At 41.7% G+C, this 22,363-nt stretch overlaps 5 protein-coding genes across 5 annotated transcripts; 2 read left to right on the top strand and 3 right to left on the bottom strand.

The window, feature by feature from the left end:
* Positions 1-29: 29 nt before the first annotated feature.
* Positions 30-4,412, bottom strand: LOC136439213 (low-density lipoprotein receptor class A domain-containing protein 2-like). The gene is made up of 4 exons (XM_066434481.1): positions 4,114-4,412; positions 2,022-2,396; positions 1,290-1,424; positions 30-820 (listed from the first exon to the last, which is right to left on the bottom strand). Exons 1-4 carry the CDS (start codon positions 4,181-4,183, stop codon positions 393-395), a joined length of 1,008 nt encoding a protein of 335 aa, XP_066290578.1. The 5' UTR covers positions 4,184-4,412; the 3' UTR covers positions 30-392.
* A 1,056-nt stretch (positions 4,413-5,468) lies between these two features.
* Positions 5,469-9,605, bottom strand: LOC136439210 (valacyclovir hydrolase-like). Its single transcript, XM_066434477.1, has 7 exons — positions 9,402-9,605; positions 8,865-8,962; positions 7,905-8,071; positions 7,438-7,591; positions 6,208-6,319; positions 5,748-5,891; positions 5,469-5,625 (listed from the first exon to the last, which is right to left on the bottom strand). The coding sequence occupies exons 1-7, from the start codon at positions 9,572-9,574 to the stop codon at positions 5,532-5,534; spliced, it is 942 nt and encodes a 313-aa protein (XP_066290574.1). The 5' UTR covers positions 9,575-9,605; the 3' UTR covers positions 5,469-5,531.
* A 47-nt stretch (positions 9,606-9,652) lies between these two features.
* LOC136439211 (small nuclear ribonucleoprotein-associated protein B'-like) lies at positions 9,653-12,553 on the top strand. Its single transcript, XM_066434478.1, has 7 exons — positions 9,653-9,770; positions 10,295-10,418; positions 10,604-10,743; positions 10,883-10,988; positions 11,363-11,503; positions 11,790-11,924; positions 12,153-12,553. The coding sequence occupies exons 1-7, from the start codon at positions 9,768-9,770 to the stop codon at positions 12,191-12,193; spliced, it is 690 nt and encodes a 229-aa protein (XP_066290575.1). The 5' UTR covers positions 9,653-9,767; the 3' UTR covers positions 12,194-12,553.
* Positions 12,554-12,939: 386 nt separating this feature from the next.
* LOC136439207 (AP-4 complex subunit beta-1-like) lies at positions 12,940-16,568 on the bottom strand. The gene is made up of 5 exons (XM_066434473.1): positions 16,363-16,568; positions 14,941-16,110; positions 14,512-14,670; positions 13,520-14,165; positions 12,940-13,219 (listed from the first exon to the last, which is right to left on the bottom strand). Exons 1-5 carry the CDS (start codon positions 16,453-16,455, stop codon positions 13,062-13,064), a joined length of 2,226 nt encoding a protein of 741 aa, XP_066290570.1. The 5' UTR covers positions 16,456-16,568; the 3' UTR covers positions 12,940-13,061.
* Positions 16,569-16,775: 207 nt separating this feature from the next.
* On the top strand, positions 16,776-22,332 carry LOC136439209 (negative elongation factor D-like). The gene is made up of 14 exons (XM_066434476.1): positions 16,776-16,927; positions 17,170-17,306; positions 17,698-17,807; positions 18,045-18,154; positions 18,424-18,531; positions 18,891-19,043; positions 19,240-19,367; positions 19,607-19,727; positions 19,998-20,064; positions 20,298-20,410; positions 20,685-20,815; positions 21,123-21,333; positions 21,525-21,665; positions 22,036-22,332. The coding sequence occupies exons 1-14, from the start codon at positions 16,874-16,876 to the stop codon at positions 22,198-22,200; spliced, it is 1,749 nt and encodes a 582-aa protein (XP_066290573.1). The 5' UTR covers positions 16,776-16,873; the 3' UTR covers positions 22,201-22,332.
* Positions 22,333-22,363: the final 31 nt, after the last annotated feature.

Here is a 22,363-nt window from a genome sequence, read left to right as displayed (position 1 = left end):
CAAATATTATTACGACAAACACAAACCTATTTGTTGCTTAAAGATGTACTGACTCTTCCTTTATTGAAAATAACAAACAGAAGAAGAAACTAGGAAATAAAAGTTTGTTTCCAAGAGGCTTGTTGTAGCACATCAAACATAGTGTCAGTCAATATTTTCTTATAGTGCTGTGCATAGAAAATTCCAAGTTAAAAAAACATTAATATTCAGTATATATTACTTACAAGAGGTCTCATGGTTGTCATTGGTAATTCATGTGATTGAAACATTCAGAAATCTGTCCTAGAAAGTACTGAGAAAAACTGTATTTTGATTTTCTGAAAATGCCTCTTTTTCCCGCAAAGCTAATAAACCATATCATACAAAACATAATTGTGTTTTATATATTAGGATTAGGTTTCGTCAGTAGATTTGTTCTCTAGTATCGTTGACATATCTGGCTCGACGGGTTTATTTTTTCTTCCCATAACCCTATTCTCATAATCCATGGACGGTCTGTAGTGATCTCCGGATTTGTCGTCGTCGCTCGCCGACATTTTCCGACTGGAGGTCGGGCTGATCTTCGTGGTTCCGGAGGTGGTCCATCGGGAGTTTCCGTATGACGTCTTCCGCCTGACATGTTTCCAGCGATGTTTGTTGTATCTGTTGGTTCGCGGGTACGACTCCAATTTTTCGATGGTGACGCCTTTAAAGAGCAGTCCGCGTTCTGTAGTCCGTTTGTACAAGTACCAACCACCGACAGAAGCCAAGGCCAGGACAGCGACTACCCCGATCAAAATGCCAATCAGAGCTTCTACGTTAAGGCCTCCTACTTTCACATCTGAAAATCAACGGCAAAAGGAGTAAAGTAATGTTTCAAAACAACTTTTTCTCAGTGGTCAGTTGAACGTTTGAAACCATTATTGCAGACATAAACCAGTAAACCGTCACAGACTCCCTGGAAACAATTTTGAGCTGGAAACGTCATGAAAGTTTGAAAATGCTACCGAATATTGCTGTGTACATCCACTGATTCGGCACATACCAAGGCAAGGGCGCTTTCTAGATCTCGTCGATTCTTGAATTCTGCCATGCGATATACTAAAGTACGAAAAACAAAACTAGTAGAAAATAGCACTGCATCTTAGCATTTTCAACATTAGTCTTAGACATCCAGAAGCATTGGCACAGTTACTGAAGGAGTACTGTATAAGCAGACTCAATGCTTAATTGCTCTCCCCACACACTTGAAAATAATAAATTGTTACTAGTATATAAAAAGATGTATAACAATGCGTCCTTCGTCGTACCTGAACATGCTGGTAGATCACTACTCTCATCCTCCCCATTACCACAGTGGTCGATTCCGTCACAAACCACGGACGAACAGACACACCTGCTGACGTTAGCACACAGGAAGGACAGCGTGTCTCCTGTACAGGGGGCTGTAGGACATGTGGGATAGAATATTAGTGACGGCAGACACTGATTAAGCTTCAGTGGTGGTGCCATGGTATATAATCCCTGTGTGTGGAGAGGGCTGTAAATGCAGAAATGTTCGCGGTAGTTATATGTTCGCGGTTTTCGCGGCGACGTTTTACCGCGAACTTTAAACCACCGCGAACATTTTTGAACAATACTGTAGCAGTATGTGACTATAGCGCTGCCGCAAACTTAAAACCACCGCAAACACTCCATTTTCGCCTTAGCGCTAAACAAAAACCACGCGAACGCATTTACAGTAATTGTTAAACTATTACCGACTGGCCAGACTTGTTTTGTAAAATAGGCCTCAAACATATTATCGAAAGCACATTTTTCAAGGTCGCATTGACGTTACAATACATAATGTGTACATGCTTGACATGTAATGTACTGTATCATTGTACATATTTGAACAGAATACATTCATTATTGCATGCCTAAAATGTTCCATCAACATCAATAATTCAAAGCCATTGTCATCAAACACAGAGACGCAACACCAATATCATCTACAGCACGGAACAGGGGAAAGGATACATAATCTAGATTGCACTCACGCTCAGAAAACGATGTGTAGATGATTTCAAAGCCCGTCTCGTACCCATCATTGTCACTGTTAAAATTCAGCGTCACCGTGTCACCCGACGTGACGATGTCGCCGGGGACCTTGTATCCGCATCGTGTGCCGGAGATTACCGACGTGGCGTTCGTGCCCGCTACGTCACCTTCGTAAATGTCCAAAGTGTCGTAACATCGATCAGTAGTTCCCTCCACTTCGAATCTCTTGTACTGCAGCAGGATCTTCTGTCCAGGGTTAACCCGTAACACGACGGTGCAGTGGAGGTTATCTGTGTAGTAGAGGCTGCTTGTGAGCTCCAGTCTACCGCCACACTGTTTCTGGATCGTTTTGTCACAATGCTCGTTCAAATAATCTGAAAAAGACATTGAAAAAAAAAACATTAGAGGTAACGTATATGAACGACTTCTCCCAATAGATATATTTGTCACAGGGTATTCTGTTTGTACGTTGATGGTGTTTACAGTGTTTGAAACATATTCCACATAGTTTCCTTATTGTGAAGGCCCACCTGAGCTGAACAGTGTTTGCTCTGTCAGAGCTAATTGAGTGTTACCGAGGAACACGACACAAGTTGAGTCCACACCGTTTGCCAAGCACACAACTTGACGACATATGGCAAGATCTACGGCCCATACTTAACGGTGGCCCCTCTACTCGTGCACCTGCACACGCCCTTTCGTAACAACTTGAAGGCTTTTGTCCTTCGACCACTTAGCGATTGAACATCAAACAAAAATGGCAGGAAATTACATTAGTGTGTTAGCGACAGTGGGAAGAAGTATTAAGACACCAACCAAGGAGGTTATAACTCTTAAATTTCACTTAAAACATGTGTTGCCCCACCTTTGCACCAACTAAATATCTATTGCACATATTGTGCTTTCTAGGAAATAATGATATAATATTTGTATACAACCAAGCAGCAAACCAACAAAACACATTATGTAATTACTTGTCCGACGCTTGGATTTGCAATTCTGATCAAATTCATTCACACCAGAACATTGCAACGTTATGGAAAATAAGACCAGGCATGTATCGAACTAAAAAAAAGTACACAACTACCTCTGTAGTGTGAACAGAACTAACATTGTACAAACATACGATGGAATGTAAACACTTGGGGGTTACTAAGATGCATGGCTGTTAACGTGTTTCCATTGCGACTTCTTTTACTAGTCGGTGGTTACAGTGCTCGTAAATGCCGGCCCTCTTCATTTGGATGTGACTTGTGAAAGGACATATCGAACACAAGGATAAACGAGCACTGAAGAGTACCGGTACGATAACACGATCATAACTTCTCTGTGTTGGCTCAAACTTGGATAAAATTCTGTTCCTCTTATTAAACTACGATTGAGTAACACCATCGCACCTCTTCACGTCACATCGAAGATATTGTTCTAATTGCGTGACACCAAGGAGGTTTTATATATATCTGATGACACGTAAAGGATTCTAATGTCTCCTCTGGCAAGGATTCCTACAAGACCGTTGTTAGGGATACTGCCGTGGGGTACGTGTTTCCCTTCCTTGACATGGCAACCAGGAAATTGGTACTGTAACATAAAACGTTTGTTTTTACTTTGGGTATCAGTAGCCTGGACGACAGATGACTGTGCGGACAACAGTGCGTACGTGTTGTCTTACACTCACTCTTTATGTATGCCATGTTTAGGAACCCATCCGTTATTCAGGTGTTTTGAATAGCCGCTTTCCGCGCGATAAAGCACGCATAGAGGAATGACGTTGCTTCCCACGGTTGAATAAGGAAGAACGGTCGTCGTGTTGTGAACTTCCTGTGAGAAAATTGATTCTCTGGCCTTCTGATCTTAGATTATTCCCGTGGAATTAATGATGTTGACTTACAGCATCAAGTAGTGTACGGTATTGTAGATAGACAGCCGAATGGTGGCAATTACTTAGGCGGAAAAACGTATCGGTTGCGTGACTTTTTTGACCTTGAAATGCTCTTTGCCGGGTTGAGAGGCAAAGGCCTCTCAACCCCAATTCTACTTTTCTACCAATTGAACGCTTGCCAATGATCGAGGGAACATTGCTGCACGTACCTGTATCGAGTCCTGTGGTTAGACATAACGTAACGGAGTAGAGCAAAACTGGGTGCCACCGCGACGCCATCTTAAACTCCAAGGCAAAAGGGCCCGTTTGTCCGAACCAACCATCCGCACACTTGCTGTTCTTTATGAAATAAATGACGTGAGACCTTCCCAGGGTCACCGGGGAGACGGAGCGCAGTCCCGCCGAGCACGCGTACTTGCCTGGCGTTATTACCCCCTCCAATTTATAGGTCACCAATCACGAGACGACAATAGCAACCACGGCACAAAGTTCGTGCTCTACCGAGACCCGAGTCCGTCTGTTATCATTTGCTATTCAAACAGGTGGCTCTGGTTTCAGAGTTAAACCGGCGGAAAAGATCAATTCTTTTTGTCGGTGGTTGGAAAGTGACTCATGACTAAAACTGCATAGTTATGGTCGGCAGTCAGCGTTTAGTGATAGCGTTACAGTACAATAGCGCGCTTTCCTTTCTTGGGGTTTCTCAGAAACATGGGTTGTTTCTACCAAGGACAGTATAATGTCCTTGCTATTCTCCAAGCAGAGGTTTAGGTCGGGTGGGGTAGTAGTGGACGTTTTTTTTTACGTTGGCCTCCCGTTACGGGAGGCCAACGTAAAAAAAACGGCCACTACTACCCCACCCGACCAAAACCTCTGCTTGGAGAATATGTCCTTGCTTCTACAAAGGACTCTTGCACATTTTGTAATACACCTAGACAATCATTTTAACATGGGCCCCCATGCATCTGAAGCAATTTTGCATAATGACCAGATATGTTTTTCTGCAGTTTAAATCATTGGTAAGTTCCACAATTTGCAAAGGGTCCTGAATTTGGGATACTTCATCATTGTGGACAAGCAAATGGAGACAACCAACAAAAAGCTTCACAATATATGTTTATTTTCTTGTTTTTTGATTTCTTTCATCACCACCTGCAGCCTTTTAATTTGAAGGTTTTATCTGCAGTGACCATCTAAACATATCTATGATATTATTGATCAATATTGTATTTTTCTGCTTGTAATAATGTTAGTAGAAGGTACAATTACAAGAAAGTCTAATATTCTTATCATAAGAACAGACAGAATTGAAAAAAATGGGATCATAGATGGCAGAAAAAATCCTGTATTCAACAGAGTGGCAAGTATCAATTAATTCCCTTTTGAACAGATATAGCAGAACCCTCTAAAATATATTCTAAAATCATAATGTTATATCGTAAGACATTGCATAAGCAGCTTATGTAATAATAAGAACAATATTCAATCAGGCTTTCAGCTAGCTTCTTTTCACTGGACTGACTGGAGACAAGATCTCATGTACAAGTGTCCAGCAGTGTATACTACTGGTACTCATGCTCAAAATGCACAGCGAATAGATGGTCTCTTAGAACATCATTACATGACAGACTTAAGACTCCATCAGAAAGTCTTCCATCAGCTTGTTGAACTCGTCAGCATACCTTAGGTGGATGTTGTGTTTCCCATCTGGAAAATCATGTCTCCTGTAGGAAAATAGATCAGTAGTGAGGATCATCTTTACTTGTGGTGCAAAAGGAAAAATCTTGAAATAGCAGAATAGGCATTTTCTAAAACACAGACACAATTCTAGACTGAAGTCCCTTACCTCGACCCTTTGATATGTTTGTGTAGGTAGTCAGGGTGAAAGCCAGGAACCATGGGATCCTTGACGCCATGTAAGATGAAGGTGGGGCAGGTCACCTGACCAGCCTCCGTCTTACAGATGTCACCCTTCCTCTGATGGAGGAACCTACAAAATTGATATTATATACATTGCCTTGTAAGTACAACAGTAGTGAAGGACCTGGGGTGTTGTAGGTGATACGGGATGAAGACATTTTAGACCTGCTCAGAAACTGCTAAAGAGACACACATGGATACCTACTGGTGCAACAACTGTTGCTGTCTGATTGAAACTTCCTTGCTGTCAAAAATTAAACAGAAAAGTTTAGACAAGGATTCTAAAAATCTTATCACCTTTGATGATCGATCATTTTGACTTTGTGTTACATGATCTGAGTAGAACAATAAGTAAGATGTATTTGTGGACTATCAGTTGTACTCACTGCATGATTCCGTCAATCCAGCCCTCCCAAGTCTTACGGAAGTACTCCTCTCCATACATGTTGATCATGGGTGCTCGCATCCGTTCACTCCAGTTACTGATGTCTCTTGTTGCTGTACACACCAAAAAATCATACTGTATGTTCTGAAATCCATCGCTACAACTGAAAATGAATTATTTTCAATGAATCATGGTAGCTTGCCTCATTGAAGTTGTACAATATACCTAAAAATAACTTAACAAAGACTTTTATTAGATATTTTATGATATTCATACATACATACAAATGTACATACATACAAGCATACATACATTCATTGTATACATCTATAAAGAAAGACATGTAGACAAAATACGAATACAAACTTCTTTGTCACCTTAAAATAAATAGAATTGACCAGAGTAGAGTAGAGCAGAGCAGAATAGAGTAGATTAGATTAGAGTAGAATAGAGTAGAGTAGAGCAGAATAGAGTAGAGTAGAGTAGATTAGAGTAGAATAGATTAGATTAGAGTAGAGTAGAGTAGAGTAGAGTAGAGCAGAGTAGAGTAGAGTAGAGAAGAGTAGAGTAGAGTAGAGTAGAGAGAAGAGTAGAGAGAAGAGTAGAGGAGAGTAGAGTAGAGTAGAGTAGAGTAGAGTAGAGTAGAGTAGAGTAGAGAAGAGTAGAGAGGAGTAGAGTAGAGTAGAGTAGAGTAGAGTAGAGTAGAGTAGAGTAGAGTAGAGTAGAAGAGAAGAGAAGAGAAGAGGAGAGTAGAGTAGAGTAGAGTAGAGTAGAGTAGAGTAGAGTAGAGTAGAGTAGAGTAGAGTAGAGTAGAGTAGAGTAGAGGAGAGGAGAGGAGAGGAGAGGAGAGGAGAGGAGAGGAGAGGAGAGGAGAGGAGAGGAGAGGAGAGGAGAGTAGAGTACAGGAGAGTAGAGGAGAGGAGAGGAGAGTAGAGTAGAGTAGAGTAGAGTAGAGTAGAGTAGAGTAGAGTAGAGTAGAGTAGAGTAGAGTAGAGTAGAGTAGAGTAGAGAGAAGAGTAGAGAGAAGAGTAGAGTAGAGTAGAGTAGAGTAGAGTAGAGTAGAGTAGAGTAGAGTAGAGTAGAGGAGAGGAGAGGAGAGGAGAGTAGAGTAGAGTAGAGTAGAGTAGAGTAGAGTAGAGTAGAGTAGAGTAGAGTAGAGTAGAGTAGAGTAGAGTAGAGTAGAATACGGTACGGTACAGCACAGTAAAGTACAGTACAGTACAGTAGTTACCTTCATACATCCCAAAGTCTTCTTCAGTAACGTAGGCGTTTCCTCCCCAGATGACCATCTTCCTGACCAGCTGAGGGTATGTACCAGCCAAGATGATGGCTGTGATAGCTCCATCACTCCAACCAGCCAGCGAGAACTTATCAAAACCAATTTTCTGTAAATAGACACAGAAAGAAGCATGACATATCTGATACATTTGTACATGTAGCTGAACAGCCAAACCAATAAATAAAGATAAATATTTAAAATAACATTCATGGTAAACTAATGCTAATCTGTTATGCATACTTCTTTTTTCCATGCTTTCTTGTTTAAAAATGAAAATCAACAGACAAGCTACAGCTCCATACAGTTCAATGTGCAAAGTTATTTCTACATCCAGGGATTCATATCTACATCCGGTCCTGGTCTACACTTCCATAGAGTCTCATACACATTTTCTACATGTGTCTTACCCTACATCTCACCTGCATGAGTGCTGCAGCATCAGCAGCGTCCTGGTGGAAAAAGTTGATACCAAACTGCCTGTCTGGAGGTCTGGACTTGCCGTATCCACGCGGGTCCCACCCGACAACCGTCAACTTCTCCCTGTCCAACTTCTCCAGCTGAGGGGCAAAGTCAGTCATGGCAGAGCCTACAGGAAAGAAAAGAAGAATGTCACAAAGTATCCTATTAAATGTGTAATCTGAGAATATCATTTGTGTCCACAAAGATGAATAGTACAAACAAAGAGTATGGTTCATTGAAGACAAGATTCCAATCTGAGAATTGCCTGAGACTCAGAGCTCAAACCTACATACATAGCTCAATATTTGTTTATGTCGTTGAAATGATTTAAACTGGTATGTATATGGTATGGAATAGGGGTGGGTACCGGTACATAAAATTCAGGTTCGGTCCAGGTCCAGGTCCAGATGGTCAGGTCCAGGTCCGGACCTGTACCTGTACCTGATTATAGTAATGTCGCAGTACATCATATTTTGGAGAGCGAGACACACGTAAAAGTCTCCAAACGTCATGTCTGGAACGATATAATTTCTTAGGTTTGCACTTTGTCTCAAAATTATAACTATATTCTCCTCGCCGTCTGTTTACTCATCCTAGATATGATTCACAGCTAACGTCTTCGAAAACGACTCGTTAAATCTGCTGTTTTGTATTTTCTTAGACCAGTTATGTGGCCGCCTGCGGGTAGCCTGGTACTATGAATTTTTTAATCAGTCCATAGGCCGGTCCACTGATTTTTTACGGACCGTTTTTTTTGGACCGGTCCATTAAGAAATACCGGTTTTGTAACGGTACGTACCGGTACCCACCCCTAGTATGGAAGCAATCTCACCAATAGTTACACCATTGCAAAGTTATAATTACATCATTCATGGTGACATGTGCATGGTTTTGTTTGAAATAAAAAGGCATCACATTACCTAGCGCCCCTGGCATCAGCAGTACTGGATGGTCCCCTGTTCCCACCATGGCATAGTTGATGTTGACACCATTGACTTCTACCTTCTGATGTGGGATGCTGCAAATGCAACACATGAAAATTCTCACTTCCAAATTCATGACACTCTTTAAGTTTAACTTAAAAAAAAAAAATTCTCACCCCCCTCCATACTACCGGTAACATTGTTGCAACTTCTATAAGTTCTTTGTGCAATTGCATGGTGTTGTTTAATAGGTCTTCCAGTACATCATGCTAAACTACACTACAGCTTAAACAAACAGTTTTTCTGAGATTTCTTTTTTTTTAATCAGTCAAGGTCAAGTCCAGCTATAGACCCTGGCAAAGTCAATGATTCATCATCAGTGTTCACAAAGCCGCAATATCACAGCTGCGTGCATGTGAAGCTGAACATTAACGTTGAAATGTAAGTATACAAGTTGATCATAATTTAATATACATAAGCAAGGAAGTGGCATAATTTGATAAAACAGTCCTTAATTTGATTCAAGTCGTGCACCTTTCTGCAGAAGTTGAGACCATGGCTACATGTTGCAAGATCAGTTTAAGACGACCTGGAGCTCTGGCAAGCCTGCTGAACATAACAGTGGACATATGTGGGCCTCCTGAGTTGACTACTTTATCTACGGAACAACACAGAGCCAAGAAAATAGCCAGGCAAAGTATGGACATTTGTTTTCCACAGGGCTTGTAACCCCACTTCACCTTTCACCTTCGACCTATAAGATGCCGGAGAAGCGCATGCGCAACGTCATACCCGCGTTGGGTCGCCATCTTTGAATTTTTTCCCCAGACCGGCTCCAGGCTGGTTGTGAATTTTTCCGTTTTTCATCCGTGAGCATCGGCCTCCACACAAGCAGCAAACATGGTGAGACACTTCATACGCATTCTGATATTATTTTATTTCATGTTGATGGATGAATTTGTGAGATATTGTGTCTTGCAGCGATGGTACACGCCAGGAATCATGTGTATCGATGGTGTCTTGAACAAAGCGCTTGGCGCGATTCAGAGCTTCTGTTATGTTTGTCATGTTGAAAGAACCCCTTTGCTTAGATCATGTACAGGAAATTTATATAGCACATGAATGACGAACCTTAGGACCCAGAATTTCCGTAAATAACGATAAAGCCAAGTAAAAAAGATCTGTGAAGACACCTTGCCCCCCTCCCCCATATCACATGTTGAATGAAACCAACCCTACATGTAAATAGCATAAGATAATGCTGGTGTCGGTACTGCTAAAGAATAAATATACTCGTAGTTGTTTGTTTAGGTAAAATTGTTCTGCTTTACACTATATTGCAAATTGTTAAAGATTCATAATCAAAATTATGCTTGTGTGAACAAAACCTGTATAATGGATTTATAATGTCATGTTAACTCCTCCAGGTGGTGGGCAAGAGCTCGAAGATGCAGGCGCACCTGAACTACAGGATGCGGGTGACCCTGCAAGACAGCCGTGTTTTTATCGGCACCTTCAAGGCCTTTGACAAGCACATGAACCTCATCCTGGGTAAGTGTTCGGATTCAGAAGTCGTAACTTGTTGATTTACTTCACACAAGTTCACTGTTCAGTTCGAAACTTAATTCTGACTTATCACTCAATTTATAGACATTTAGTCTGACTCTGGTTTGGTCAAACACGACTAAATCATCTGTGAATGATGAATAACGATTGTTCTTTGATCCCCTGACCAGTTGACTGTGATGAGTTCCGTAAGATCCGCCCTAAGAGCCAGAAGCAGGAGGAGCGTGAGGAGAAGCGAGTGCTGGGCCTTGTGCTGCTGCGGGGAGAGAACATCGTGTCCATGACTGTGGAGGGCCCTCCTCCCGCTGATGTAAGCCTTCTTATCCATTTACCATTCTCTTTTCTTTAATTTACTCCCTTGCAAGTATGAGAAGTTGACAATAGCAATGTAGAATGTTTCTGTATGAAAGAAACATAACATGATTGTTGTCAATGTTTTTTTTTTTCAGGAGGGAGTGGCTCGTGTGCCAATTCCAGGAGCTGGACCAGGACCAGGCATGGGCAGAGCAGCCGGCAGGGGAGTGGCCAATGTCGCAGGCCCATCTGCACCTGCAGGTATGACATTTATACTACTAAGTGTACTAATGGGTATAAGAGTGCAGCCTTGTCACAAAATTTTAGAGTAGGAGGCTAATATCCAAAAGTAACAGGCGGGCCACATAGTGGCCCAATGCGAGGGACGAATTTTTTTTAAAATTCTACACAATAGTAGCCGGCACAAAATTGAAAGTAGGCGGTGAAAATAGCCGCCTGCCGGCTTGTTTTGACAAGGCTGGAGTGATAAAGAGTCATGGTATTGTCAGCTATCATATGCTTCAGTATTTGTTGCATTCTAATATGATTCTTCCCATGAAACGAAAACACTCTCTAGTTCTTGCCTATACGTATTGCCAGTCTTATCTAGACTCTAACCTGCCCTGGTGTTGTAGGTCTGGCTGGTCCAGTTCGAGGAGTGGGCGGTCCATCGCAGCAGGTCATGACTCCACAGGGCAGAGCAGCAGTGTCTGCACCCCCACAGCAGTACCAGAGACCACCAGGTCCACCTCCCGGTGCAAGAGGACCCCCCGGAGGTATGTTTGGAACCTTTCTATGGACATGCTCTTGTTGGAATTATATTTTTGGCTTCGCCCAAGATAAAAAAAGACTAGTTTATTATATACTGATACTGCTGAATACAGTTCAGTAGGTTAGTGGTATATTTGTTTTTCATAAAGAAACTACCATGCGCACTACTAGCACCAACTAGGCACAACCTCATTACTCTTAAGGGTACCTACTGGCTGAACTTCAAGGTGAATATTAGACTACAGTTGGGCCAGTTTCTAAGAATGAACTTTTCTGCTCTGTTGACAACAGGTCCCCCCAGGATGATGGGTCCCCCTCCAGGCATGGGAGGCAGGGGGATGCCACCAGGCATGCCCATGGGAATGCCCCCACCTGGTATGAGACCAGGCATGAGACCAGGTGGACCTCCTCCAGGCATGATGAGAGGTAAGAATGAAACTCTGTGGATAGTGAATGGTCTCTGGCATGTTCAATATTTAGGTTTAGGAGAGATTGTATGGCATTTATTCTTTTATATATATTGGTAGATGGTAGTACTTCAGGACTCTAAACTGCAAGGGTCAGGATCAAGTGACATAGGAAATATATTGTGCTTGCTATTTTCCCCGATTGTTTTGGACTGTGCTTGACTGTTGTTTCTATTTGTGTCCACAGGACCCCCACCCCCTGGCATGAGACCACCACCTCGGCAGTGATAGAATTGACTTTTTGCAGGGACTGGAAGCCAACATTTTGTAGACTGGTAGTTTGGGGGGCCTTGCGATGAGTAGGCAAGACATATATTGTAAACATTCCTGTCGTGAGGCATTGTGTAACTTTAAAAAGTGCCACAGCCTTCTAAGATGCAAGCTTGTTGGAGCAAGGCTTGGAACATTTTGAGATAAATTTCTACCACTTGAAAGTTGTGTTTATTAGTAAACAATCATGTCTTCACATGATGCATGAAACAAACTCAAACTGTGTACTTCAGATGTAGTATTGGAGCATTTGCAATAAGTATGATGAATTCCAAAGGAAAGTTTTATACTTTTTTTCTTTGTTTCTGGTTTCATAAGGTGACAGGAAGAGTCATTAAAGAATCAGTGCTAAATTGAAACATGTAAAAACTTGATACTGTTGACAAGGGATGTTTTACATTGTACATTTTGTGTTGTATCACTTAGTTAGATTTCTCAAGGACATTAAATGGGATGGATTTGTACAAGTTTTTGTCTTCCCTTACATTTTCAGGCTCACATCTACATAAACAACTAAAGGTAGCCTCATACGATATTTACATCTACCACAACACTAATTTATTATTGATCGACGCAGTTGACACATCGCTCATGTGTAGATTTATTGCCGTGTTTTTCAGTCCAATTTAACCCTGCCTTCTTATTTGGGCCTTCAGTTTATCTTCCGCTCATAACAGTAACAAAAGGACATCACTTTTCATTGTTCAGCATAACAAGGAATTTGGTCACAAAATGGTACCTAACACCATCAATGATTAATACTGTTAAATATTGGGCTGCAGATGGTTAATAGTTATGATAAAATCTGTCATGCCTTATGCTACAACTAAGAGGAGCTCGTTATTGTCCCTCGGAGAACCCTGCCAAACTGGCTGATAAGTGGCACTGCATCCTCCATCTGGTCAGCATCAAACTTGCAGGTAGCCTGCATGGTGGCTGCCATCCTGTCCAGACACAGTTCCACCAGCATGAGATGGGTCTGATCTACAGTATGAAGAGATTGAAGAAAAATTATCATTCAATTTCGGTACCGAATAAGGGCTGTGACTGCATGTACCATGAGATATCCCCATCTACTGAAGTATGCCATATTGACTGAAAATGTCTCAGCCCCATGCACAATAAAAGAAAACATCATATAGTTTATAAAAAGTCATGTACATGTTTTACAAGCCACTGACTCCTTCATATATTTGAGGCTGCGTGGAATATGCAAATTGTTACTTTAAAAATCACAATATAACCTTATACTGTACATGTTTATTGACTTCTCAATGACCAGACCTTTCATTTCAGCCACAGCAAAGAGAAAGGCCTTCCACGGAGTGGCGTCCTCTGGGCTGCTGGCCATGGTGAAGATGTGAGCTCCTTCCAACTTCTGAAGAAGGGCATTGGGGCTGTGGGTTGGGTTATAGTCTAGGTGCACTGTCGTCACACAGTCTAACTGTTCCCATTTAGTTTCAAACTCCTGAGGAGTCAAATTATAATGAGACACTAAATAAATGGTTTCTTCCAGAGTCTCCAAGTTGTCTTCTTCCCCTCCTTCTGCTCCCATGTCAGTGTCATCGCTTGTGCCATTCGTTAGCTTGGCCTGGTCTTCTTTCCTTCTTCGTTCCTCAACCATTACGTCCCACCTCCTCCGTCCATATATGGGCACCAGGGTGTTAAGATCCTTAAGGTTGATGACCTCTTGACCCGGTGCATCGCTGTCCTGTATCTGCACTGGCCTGTTGGCTGCTCCCAGTATAACTCTCCTTGCCTGCTGCACGTCTGTGTGCAGTAACCTGTAGTACATCAGAGCTCGGTCACGTACGGCCATGTTGGTGTCCTCGTCGATGCAGTACTCCAGGAGACGACCCAGCATGTCCTGGCACTCCGCCGGTCGGCTGAAGAACATCTTGGCAGTGGCAGTCAGCAGCTCGAGCTTCACCTGATGGAGGAGGGATATGGTCAGGAACGATGGGACATTTTCATATTTCAGTGAAAGTTTATCTATTCTGATTCTGATTCTAGTCAGCCGCCCGTAACCGCCTAGCTGCGGGGAGGGGACATAAACCCCCGGACAGCTGGAGTTTGTGTTATACAGACTAGAGTTTGTCTGCTTAGAAAAACATGAAAACTTAAATTCATTGGCTGTGAGGTAATAGAATATATTGGATAATTCTTGCAACAGCCCTAAATCAAATATAAACATAATTCCGCAGTGACTCCGCAGACACACAGACAGACACAAAACAATATCTCTATTTTTCATGGAGATAATTGAGGACACTTACTTGCACACTGATCTCACTGGCCACATTTTCTACCATGTCCTCTAGGATGTAGGGTCCATTTGGCAGAGTATGGCCATACTGCCCCATCATCCAGACTAATGTGGCCTTGGCTGGACCCTCCTGCACTAAGTCTACACAGTTGGGGAGCAGAGGTGTTACCTGGGGGTAGAGAATACAACAAATAGTATTAAATGGACAGCTAATGACCTTATGGATTGACGATTACTCCAACTTCTGAAGCTTGCATGCAATTAACACTTTACAAATGATGTAAAATAAAGCACATTAAATGATAGCTATGAAAGGGGAATGAAGAATACCATAATCATAGCTTTTGTGACATATCTTTACTACTGATGGGTTGTTAGCTTGACAACAAGACTCTTCAACCTAGTTGGTATATACACTACTATGTTGATCATCTTTCACCTTTGGGACAATGTCAGGGTACAGCAGCACTAAGTCCTTCAGGGCCATCAGTACAGCTGATGTGATGTGTTCCTGTTGAAGCCCATGTATCTTCAGTAGAGTCCCCACACAGTGCGATGCAGAGGTAGGGAGTCTACGGGCGATCTTTCCTATTGCCTGTATGGATGCTGTGGCCAGGTCATTAGACACATCTGTACAGTACATGCTTAGCTCTTCAACTATATCATTCTCTGTCCCATCTGTGGCCATCTCTGTCAATACTTGTAGCTTCTTTGTTTTCACATACAAAGGATCATTATATCTACAGAAGAACTTCTTAAAGTCCTTGTTGAAAAGCCCTGGGGAGGTTTTTAAGATGTATTGGATGTGACAAAGAGCAACGTAACTCAGTTCTGGTCCACCGCTGGTGATGATGTTCAGTAGGGGGCTCTTGGCTCGGTTGTAAACCTGCTCCTGGATCTGGGGCATGTCTCGAGTGAGGAACAGAAAGTATTTCAAGGCAGCCATGATGACTCCGCTGTTACTGTGTTTCAAGCAGACGTCAACAATGTTCATGATATCAAATGTCTCCTCTTCTTCTGATGGTTTGTACTTCAGCAGGAAGTGCAGAACCTGGCACTGTCCCCACTCTGAGAAGTCCTGTACTCTATTCAACAGGTAGTGGGCGATGTTCTTGTTCACAACGACTCCGCCCTCTGCCTGTAGGATTTCCTCCAGCGCCTGCAGACAGTTGACGACCACAATAGGGTCTTTGTCTCGTATCATACCGTACAACTGGTCGATCACACCGGCATCTTGGATAATCTCAGGAGCAACGTGAAGCATCTTGGCACACCCGTTCACAGCATTCCTCCTGACATATGCACTTGAATCCTGAAGACCCTTTTTAAGGGGCATCTGTATGTATTCGACTAAGGAGGGTATTCTGAGAGAACACATGGTTCTCAAAGCAAGTCCACGCACCATAGGATTGGGTTCTAGACAGTCTTTCTGCAGGGTGTTCACCGCTAGCAGTGCCAGGTCTTGCTGGACTGCAGCATAGTTGCATATGTAAAGGTATGTCAGCTTCTTCTGCACCAGATCGGACGTGGCGCTGGCCTTGATGATGTCCGGGAACAGCGGGGACATGTCCGCGCCATCGGTCATCAGGGACACCACACGACGGAGAACCTTAAGAATTAAAGGACGTTAGTACACTTCAAATTATGTTACATAGTAAACATAAGCTTACATCGCGTATGAAATGACTGTGGCTCTTGAAACTTGATATCGATGTTACATCTCTGTGGCCAGCTTGTTTTGCTACAGTTTAAACTAAAAGCTATACAGACTCATATAGTGTTGTATATAACGGTACCATAATAACATCACAAAGACTAAAAGAGACGAGGGGTGAGGCGATAAGAAGAACGTTGACCTTACCTGACGGTAGCGGTTTTTGTCCGCCTGTACGGCAGGATCAGCCAGAGCCGTCCGAAGCTCCTTTATAGTGTCATTCCCAGCAAAGAAAGGCATCTTTTCTGATACTTATATGCCCGACACGGTGAACAGGAGTTCAAGAACAGACGCAAAACTGCACCACGTAACGGAGCCGAGGCCACGGAAGTCGATGGCCGCCATATTTGAGGTCAAAAGATCATCAGATTAGTCCAATTGTAAAATGGTGAGTTTTATTTAATGAAATATTTTTCCATGAATATTCAGCCCTAAACAGTGTAATTTATTGCATGATACGTAATAAATAAAAACTTCAATACATTTAAAATGAAACTTTTAGGTAAATATGCTTATTTTTGCGAAAATATTTGCAGCTTAATAAGACTATCCCCCGGTGGAAATAATGGTATAGCCTCTATAACCAGGTAGTGCTGCTTGTCCATCAAAAAAAAGGATTTCATCAACTCGAGGACAAGAACCGAGGAGAAACTTAAGTATGGACGACTTTGACGATTCAGGGAGCTGGGATGGTGATCCTTACGACCGCTCGGTAGGGTCAATAGTATTTTTTTCAAAGTTATAAGGGACATAAATTTGGGCAAATCGGACTAACTCAGTGCATCCTTTCTTTTGTTTTTATTTGCGAAACGTTATTTGCGAAAATTATATTATAACGTAGTAGAATCATAGCCATTTACCAGCTTTGTAAGACTGTTTTGATTTATCTTAGTGCTTGATTCATTGCAAATGGTTACAAGGTTATCACAGTAGTGCCATGTTGTTTCCCTGCAGTTCGATTCTCTGCACGGAGAAGATCATGAAGGGGAGGGGGGCGATGACGAGGACATGGCTGTACAGCAGGAGTGTTTGGAGGCGTTTGGGAACAGGGACTACATCATGGAACCTGGCATCTTCAACATGCTGCAGAGGTGACCCCTGGTTCTGTCAACTTGAAATTTAAAAGTTCAAAGATACGTATATAGAAAAATCTGAAATGAGAAGAAAAACGATTATATATTGGTACAATATTGATGATGAGGAAAAGGCTGCCAACAATTAGGACTTTGTGGAGCCTTATTTGTCTCACGTTTACTATGTTTCACGATAACAACCTCTAGAATAGACAGTCATCTTCTAATTCTTCTAATCTTGCAAACCTATTATAAATATATGATAAAAATGTTTTGTTGAGTGCAATCAATATCATCCATGGCAGAAGCATGGCATACACTTTAGAAAAAAAACTACCATTTAGTTGGTTTATCCAGATATTTGAACTTTTTATCTGTATTTTTTCTTGTTCCACTTTCATCGTTCCAGATACTTCCAGCATGGCGGTGCTCCAGAACAGGTCATTGACCTCCTGTCCACCAACTACACAGCAGTGGCACAGATGGTCAATGTGCTGGCTGAGTGGCTCATTCTAACAGGTGAAACTGACTAAAAAACTACTTTAAATTTGTCCCATAGCATGTAGTCATATGTTCCTTGCACAGTATGCTCTATGTTTTCACATTGACAATTGGCTTTTTGGGTATGATTTTCATTAACTTTTATTACATATTTCCACTGCCAGATCAGATAGATGATCACTTGAACCTGGTAACTGATAAGTCTAAGAATGAAAACCATAAGCATAATAATTGTTTTTGAATCTTCATTCCCAGGTATGAAGCCCACAGAGGTACAAGACATGGTAGAGGATCACCTGAAGGAGCTGGTGCTTAAACACTTTGACCCTAAGAAGGCTGATACCATTTTCTCAGAGGAAGGAGAGGTAAAGAAAGTGTTAAGTTTCTCTTTTGAAAAACAACAGTTTGTGCATGCCCACAATGTATTACATCATACATGACACATATTAAGAATATGGAAGAATTAGATGTATGTTATTTTCAGCATGCAATTTTGTTTATACTTTCCAAAAAATTAGCTATATATATATGTCCCTTTCCCTATCTGTTACTATTGATAGATCTTCACCAGATTTGTTAGAGTATGATGATTATGAGCTGTCTTGATTTGCTAATTCCTATAATGATCCTGTAGACTCCATCCTGGCTGGAGGAGATGATTGCCCATTCTAAGTGGAGATCACTTTTCTACAAACTGGCTGAGGATTACCCAGAGTGCCTCATGCTCAACTTTACTATCAAGGTAGGATCCTCCTACTAAACATGTCCTACAAATTATGTGTTTACTGATAAGCAATGTTGGCTAACAGTGCTATTCTTAGAAAATGATGAAATGGTAAAGATAAGTTTATCATAGTTTGTTTCAATACTGACTGTGTAATATTGTTGATCCATATTTTGTAATGCAAATATTCAGACAGTGTATAAATCAGATGAAATAGACTTCATTGAGAAAAGGTAATGTTGAGAGCTTCTTTTGACTCATTGTACAATGTATCTTTCAAAAATTAAAGTGTGTTCAAGTCTCTGCCTACATTACTTCACACCTCTCTCAATGATTCCTCTGTTTTCCATCCCTGATGTGTGCCCTTCCTTCCCCAGCTCATCTCCGACGCGGGTTACCAGGGGGAGATCACCAGCGTGTCCACGGCCAGTCAGCAGGTGGAGGTGTTTTCCCGCGTGCTGCGGACGTCCCTCACTAACCTGCTGGAGGGAGGGGAGGAGGGGCTGGAGAAAAACCTGCCTGAGATTATTGTAAGCTGTAGCTGTTGGAAAGTGGCAGCCTCAAACCCAAGGAGTGACAGCAGTAGATCTTTAAGTCATACTTTTCATACTTGGAAGAGAGCACCGAGCTTTGAACTGGCTCTTAGTTACAGTCCTTTAAGCACAACTTTGTAGTGTCCCATAGATTAACATGAAATTTACAGGCTTATTTTTATCATGTCAACAGAAAATGGTCTGCCACGCAGAACACACCTACTTGTACGGTCAGGCTCTCCTGCAGTACCTGAAAGAAGAGGAAGGAGGCAGTGCTGTTCGAAGAATCAGCCAGGAGCTTCAGAAAGCTGCCAAAGACCTGTATGTCATGTTCAGCTGTCAAGATCATAGAATTAGAAATACTATTTTCAGTAACATGGACTAGTTGTTCTGTTTGTGTACATGGACATGCTGAAATTTACTGACTTGAACTTTCAGTTTTCTTTCTTTTTCAACCCTACAATAATCTATGAAATCTGTAAACTTAATTCATTGAAGAAAGACAGTTTAAGATAGTCTATGGCTGGACACGTGCCTGATAGAGTGTGGTATCCTTCCAGGGGTCGAGATGTTACAGAAATGACTCTGGCCCTGGGAAAGGCCTCATCTTATCCCAGAGCTTGTCAGGCACTGGCTTGTATGCTGTCCAGAAATGCACTCAACCCAGCAGACATCACTGTGGTATGTCATACTATGGCTATCTGCATTGTATTTGTGAAAAAGGAAGGCTCATTTTGTGCATTTATTGCTTGATAAGGAAAATGGTCTCAAACAAGATATTTCATACATCATGTACATGTTTATGAAAGGCTTCTCCCAACATAGAGATACACATGTAAGGGATGTACATCCTGGTATTTAACATGTTGTACTCAAGCAACATAAGAACTTTTAGTCATGAAATCCCCAGTCTGAGCCCACTTTCTACTCTTCCTCTTTGCCTTTTTACAGTTGTTTAAGATGTACAGTGGAAATAACCCTCCCCCTGTGGAAGTCATCAGGTCACCCCTGTTCTTTGGTACGTACCAAGTTTCTTTGGTCTCTAAAATGTTTGCAGAAAGTAAAGGGGATGCCAGAATCATTGAACTTTTTACTTGTTTAAAAGTCTGCACAATGTGTCTATGGGTACTACTGTACATAATTGGTCATGACCAAGTTAAGATTTCCAACAATTTTATAATTTGCTTAATTTCATTTCACCAAAAAATTAATTTGTTTCATGCAGTTCTGTATGTTGTTGTCCCAATACAGAGCTGTTCATGCAAGCTTTGTTCAAGCCTGGATCAAAGCTCAACCCTGAACACAAACCCAAGTACATCTACTTGTTAGCCTACGCTGCAAGTGTGCATGAAACATGGAAAAAGGTAAACGTCTGATACAAGTCTATGTTGTTTGACTGTTACATTTAGTGTAAATAGCACTTGAAGGTATGGCACCAATGGTGACACTTAATTGATTAAATTTAGAATCTCATTACTGTGGCTGTCCTGATCCAAAAGAAGTAAATTATCTTCAGACTTGTACAAGATTAACTCACTGTGTTGATGAAACATTTCTGTATTTACATGTACAAGACTACGCTTTAAAGTACTAGTAGATATGTGTTGGCATGTGAAATGTTGATGCCTGTTGTTACAGAACAAGAGAACAGCCATTGCCAAGGATGAGTTGAAGTCCACATCTCAGGCAATTGAGCGTGCCACAAACCTGTGCTGTAAGGAGAGGTCTGAGGTGGTGGCAGAGTTAGGAACACTGTACTCCTGTATCAGGTATGAGCACAGTGGTATTAGCCTCCGTTGCAGACTCCTTCCGGCTGTTTTCTTTTTCAAGTTACAGTTTTACTATTGCATTTTTTTTCTTATTCATATTGCTAGCCGGCCAGCAATAAGAAAAAAAATGTAATTATTATAGTAAAACTGTAGGTGTAACTTGAAAAAGAAAACAGCCGGAAGGAGTCTGCAACGGAGGCTAAGTGGTATAGATACTTGTGCCGTTTGGTGGTTCTATTTGTACGTTTTACCCCTGTATTCTTTGGGTCATAATATGCTTGCTTTTTTGTGATTTTCTTTCTCCCAGAGTGCCAGTTGTAGCCATGGGTGTTCTACGGTGGATCGACTGGACTGTGTCAGAGCCCAGCTATTTCAAGCTGCTGACAGACCACACACCCATCCACCTGGCACTGCTGGATGAGATCAGCACCTGTCATCCTCTACTACATCCACATGTGCTGAAGTTTCTCATCAGGCTGCTAGAGACAACCTACCCAGACTTAGATGTCCTTGTGCAGGTAATATTACAGAGGTTTTATTGGTACTATAGTAGGAATATAAGCATAGCCTAAGCCAACAACTTTTCTGAGAAATTAAAGGTCCATTTTGTAAGTGCTGCCATTTACACACCAGAAACTTTGCAGACTGTTTTTGCAACTGTTCCTGGTTAATTCTCTCTTTTACAAACTCGTTTTCATTCTCCCAATAGCTGGAGCTGAAAAAGACCCTGTTGGACAGAATGGTCCATTTGCTGAGCAGGGGGTATGTGGTGCCCATTATACAGTACATCAAGGGTTGCATTGACAGGGGTGACACGGACATCTCTCTCATCAGACACTTTGTTACTGAGGTGAGGAAAATTCTACTCACTGATATCTTGCAATCTTATCTTATTTCAAGATAGTATGTCCTACACTAAAGAGTCAAAGTAGAAGCTGGCTATCAGCAGTACTTATTGACAACCTGAGGTCATAGCAACCTTCATTTGCAAGATATTGATATTATTGGTTAATTTCTAGTGTACTGTTATAACAAAGAAAAATGTGATATTTGAACAAGCTTGTATCTTTTAATGCCTCAACTTAACATGACAGTTTACTTTCTGGTTAGTTTAAATCCACAAATACAACATGACCTTACTAGTACAGTATATGATATTTGAGCAGCTCAGAAATGCTAATTTAGATGCGTTACAAAGTCCATGTTGTCTTCTGTTCCAGGTGATTGACATCATTGCACCGCCATACTCCTCAGAGTTTGTCCAGCTGTTCCTACCCATCATTGAGAACGAGGCCATCACAGGAAACCTCCGAACCCCTGACGAGTCCGACCCTGTCTCAGACTTCATAGGACACTGCAGATCCAACTTTGTAGTCATGACATAATCTATTCTGTAGCATAATCTATTCAAATGATAGCCTGGTTGGCATCAGGTCAATCACATGGTACCATTGCCATAGATTGGCTCTACATTCCAAGCAGGATGCCAAATTGAAGTAAATGATTTTTTGAAGTCATTTGTTGCAGATGTGTCCATTTGAAAACAAG

Source organism: Branchiostoma lanceolatum, chromosome 7, assembly GCF_035083965.1.
Source record: "Branchiostoma lanceolatum isolate klBraLanc5 chromosome 7, klBraLanc5.hap2, whole genome shotgun sequence".
Classification (NCBI taxonomy): domain Eukaryota; kingdom Metazoa; phylum Chordata; class Leptocardii; order Amphioxiformes; family Branchiostomatidae; genus Branchiostoma; species Branchiostoma lanceolatum.
The sequence above is the reverse complement of the archived record's forward strand: the minus strand, read 5'-3'. Positions and strand labels throughout refer to the sequence as shown.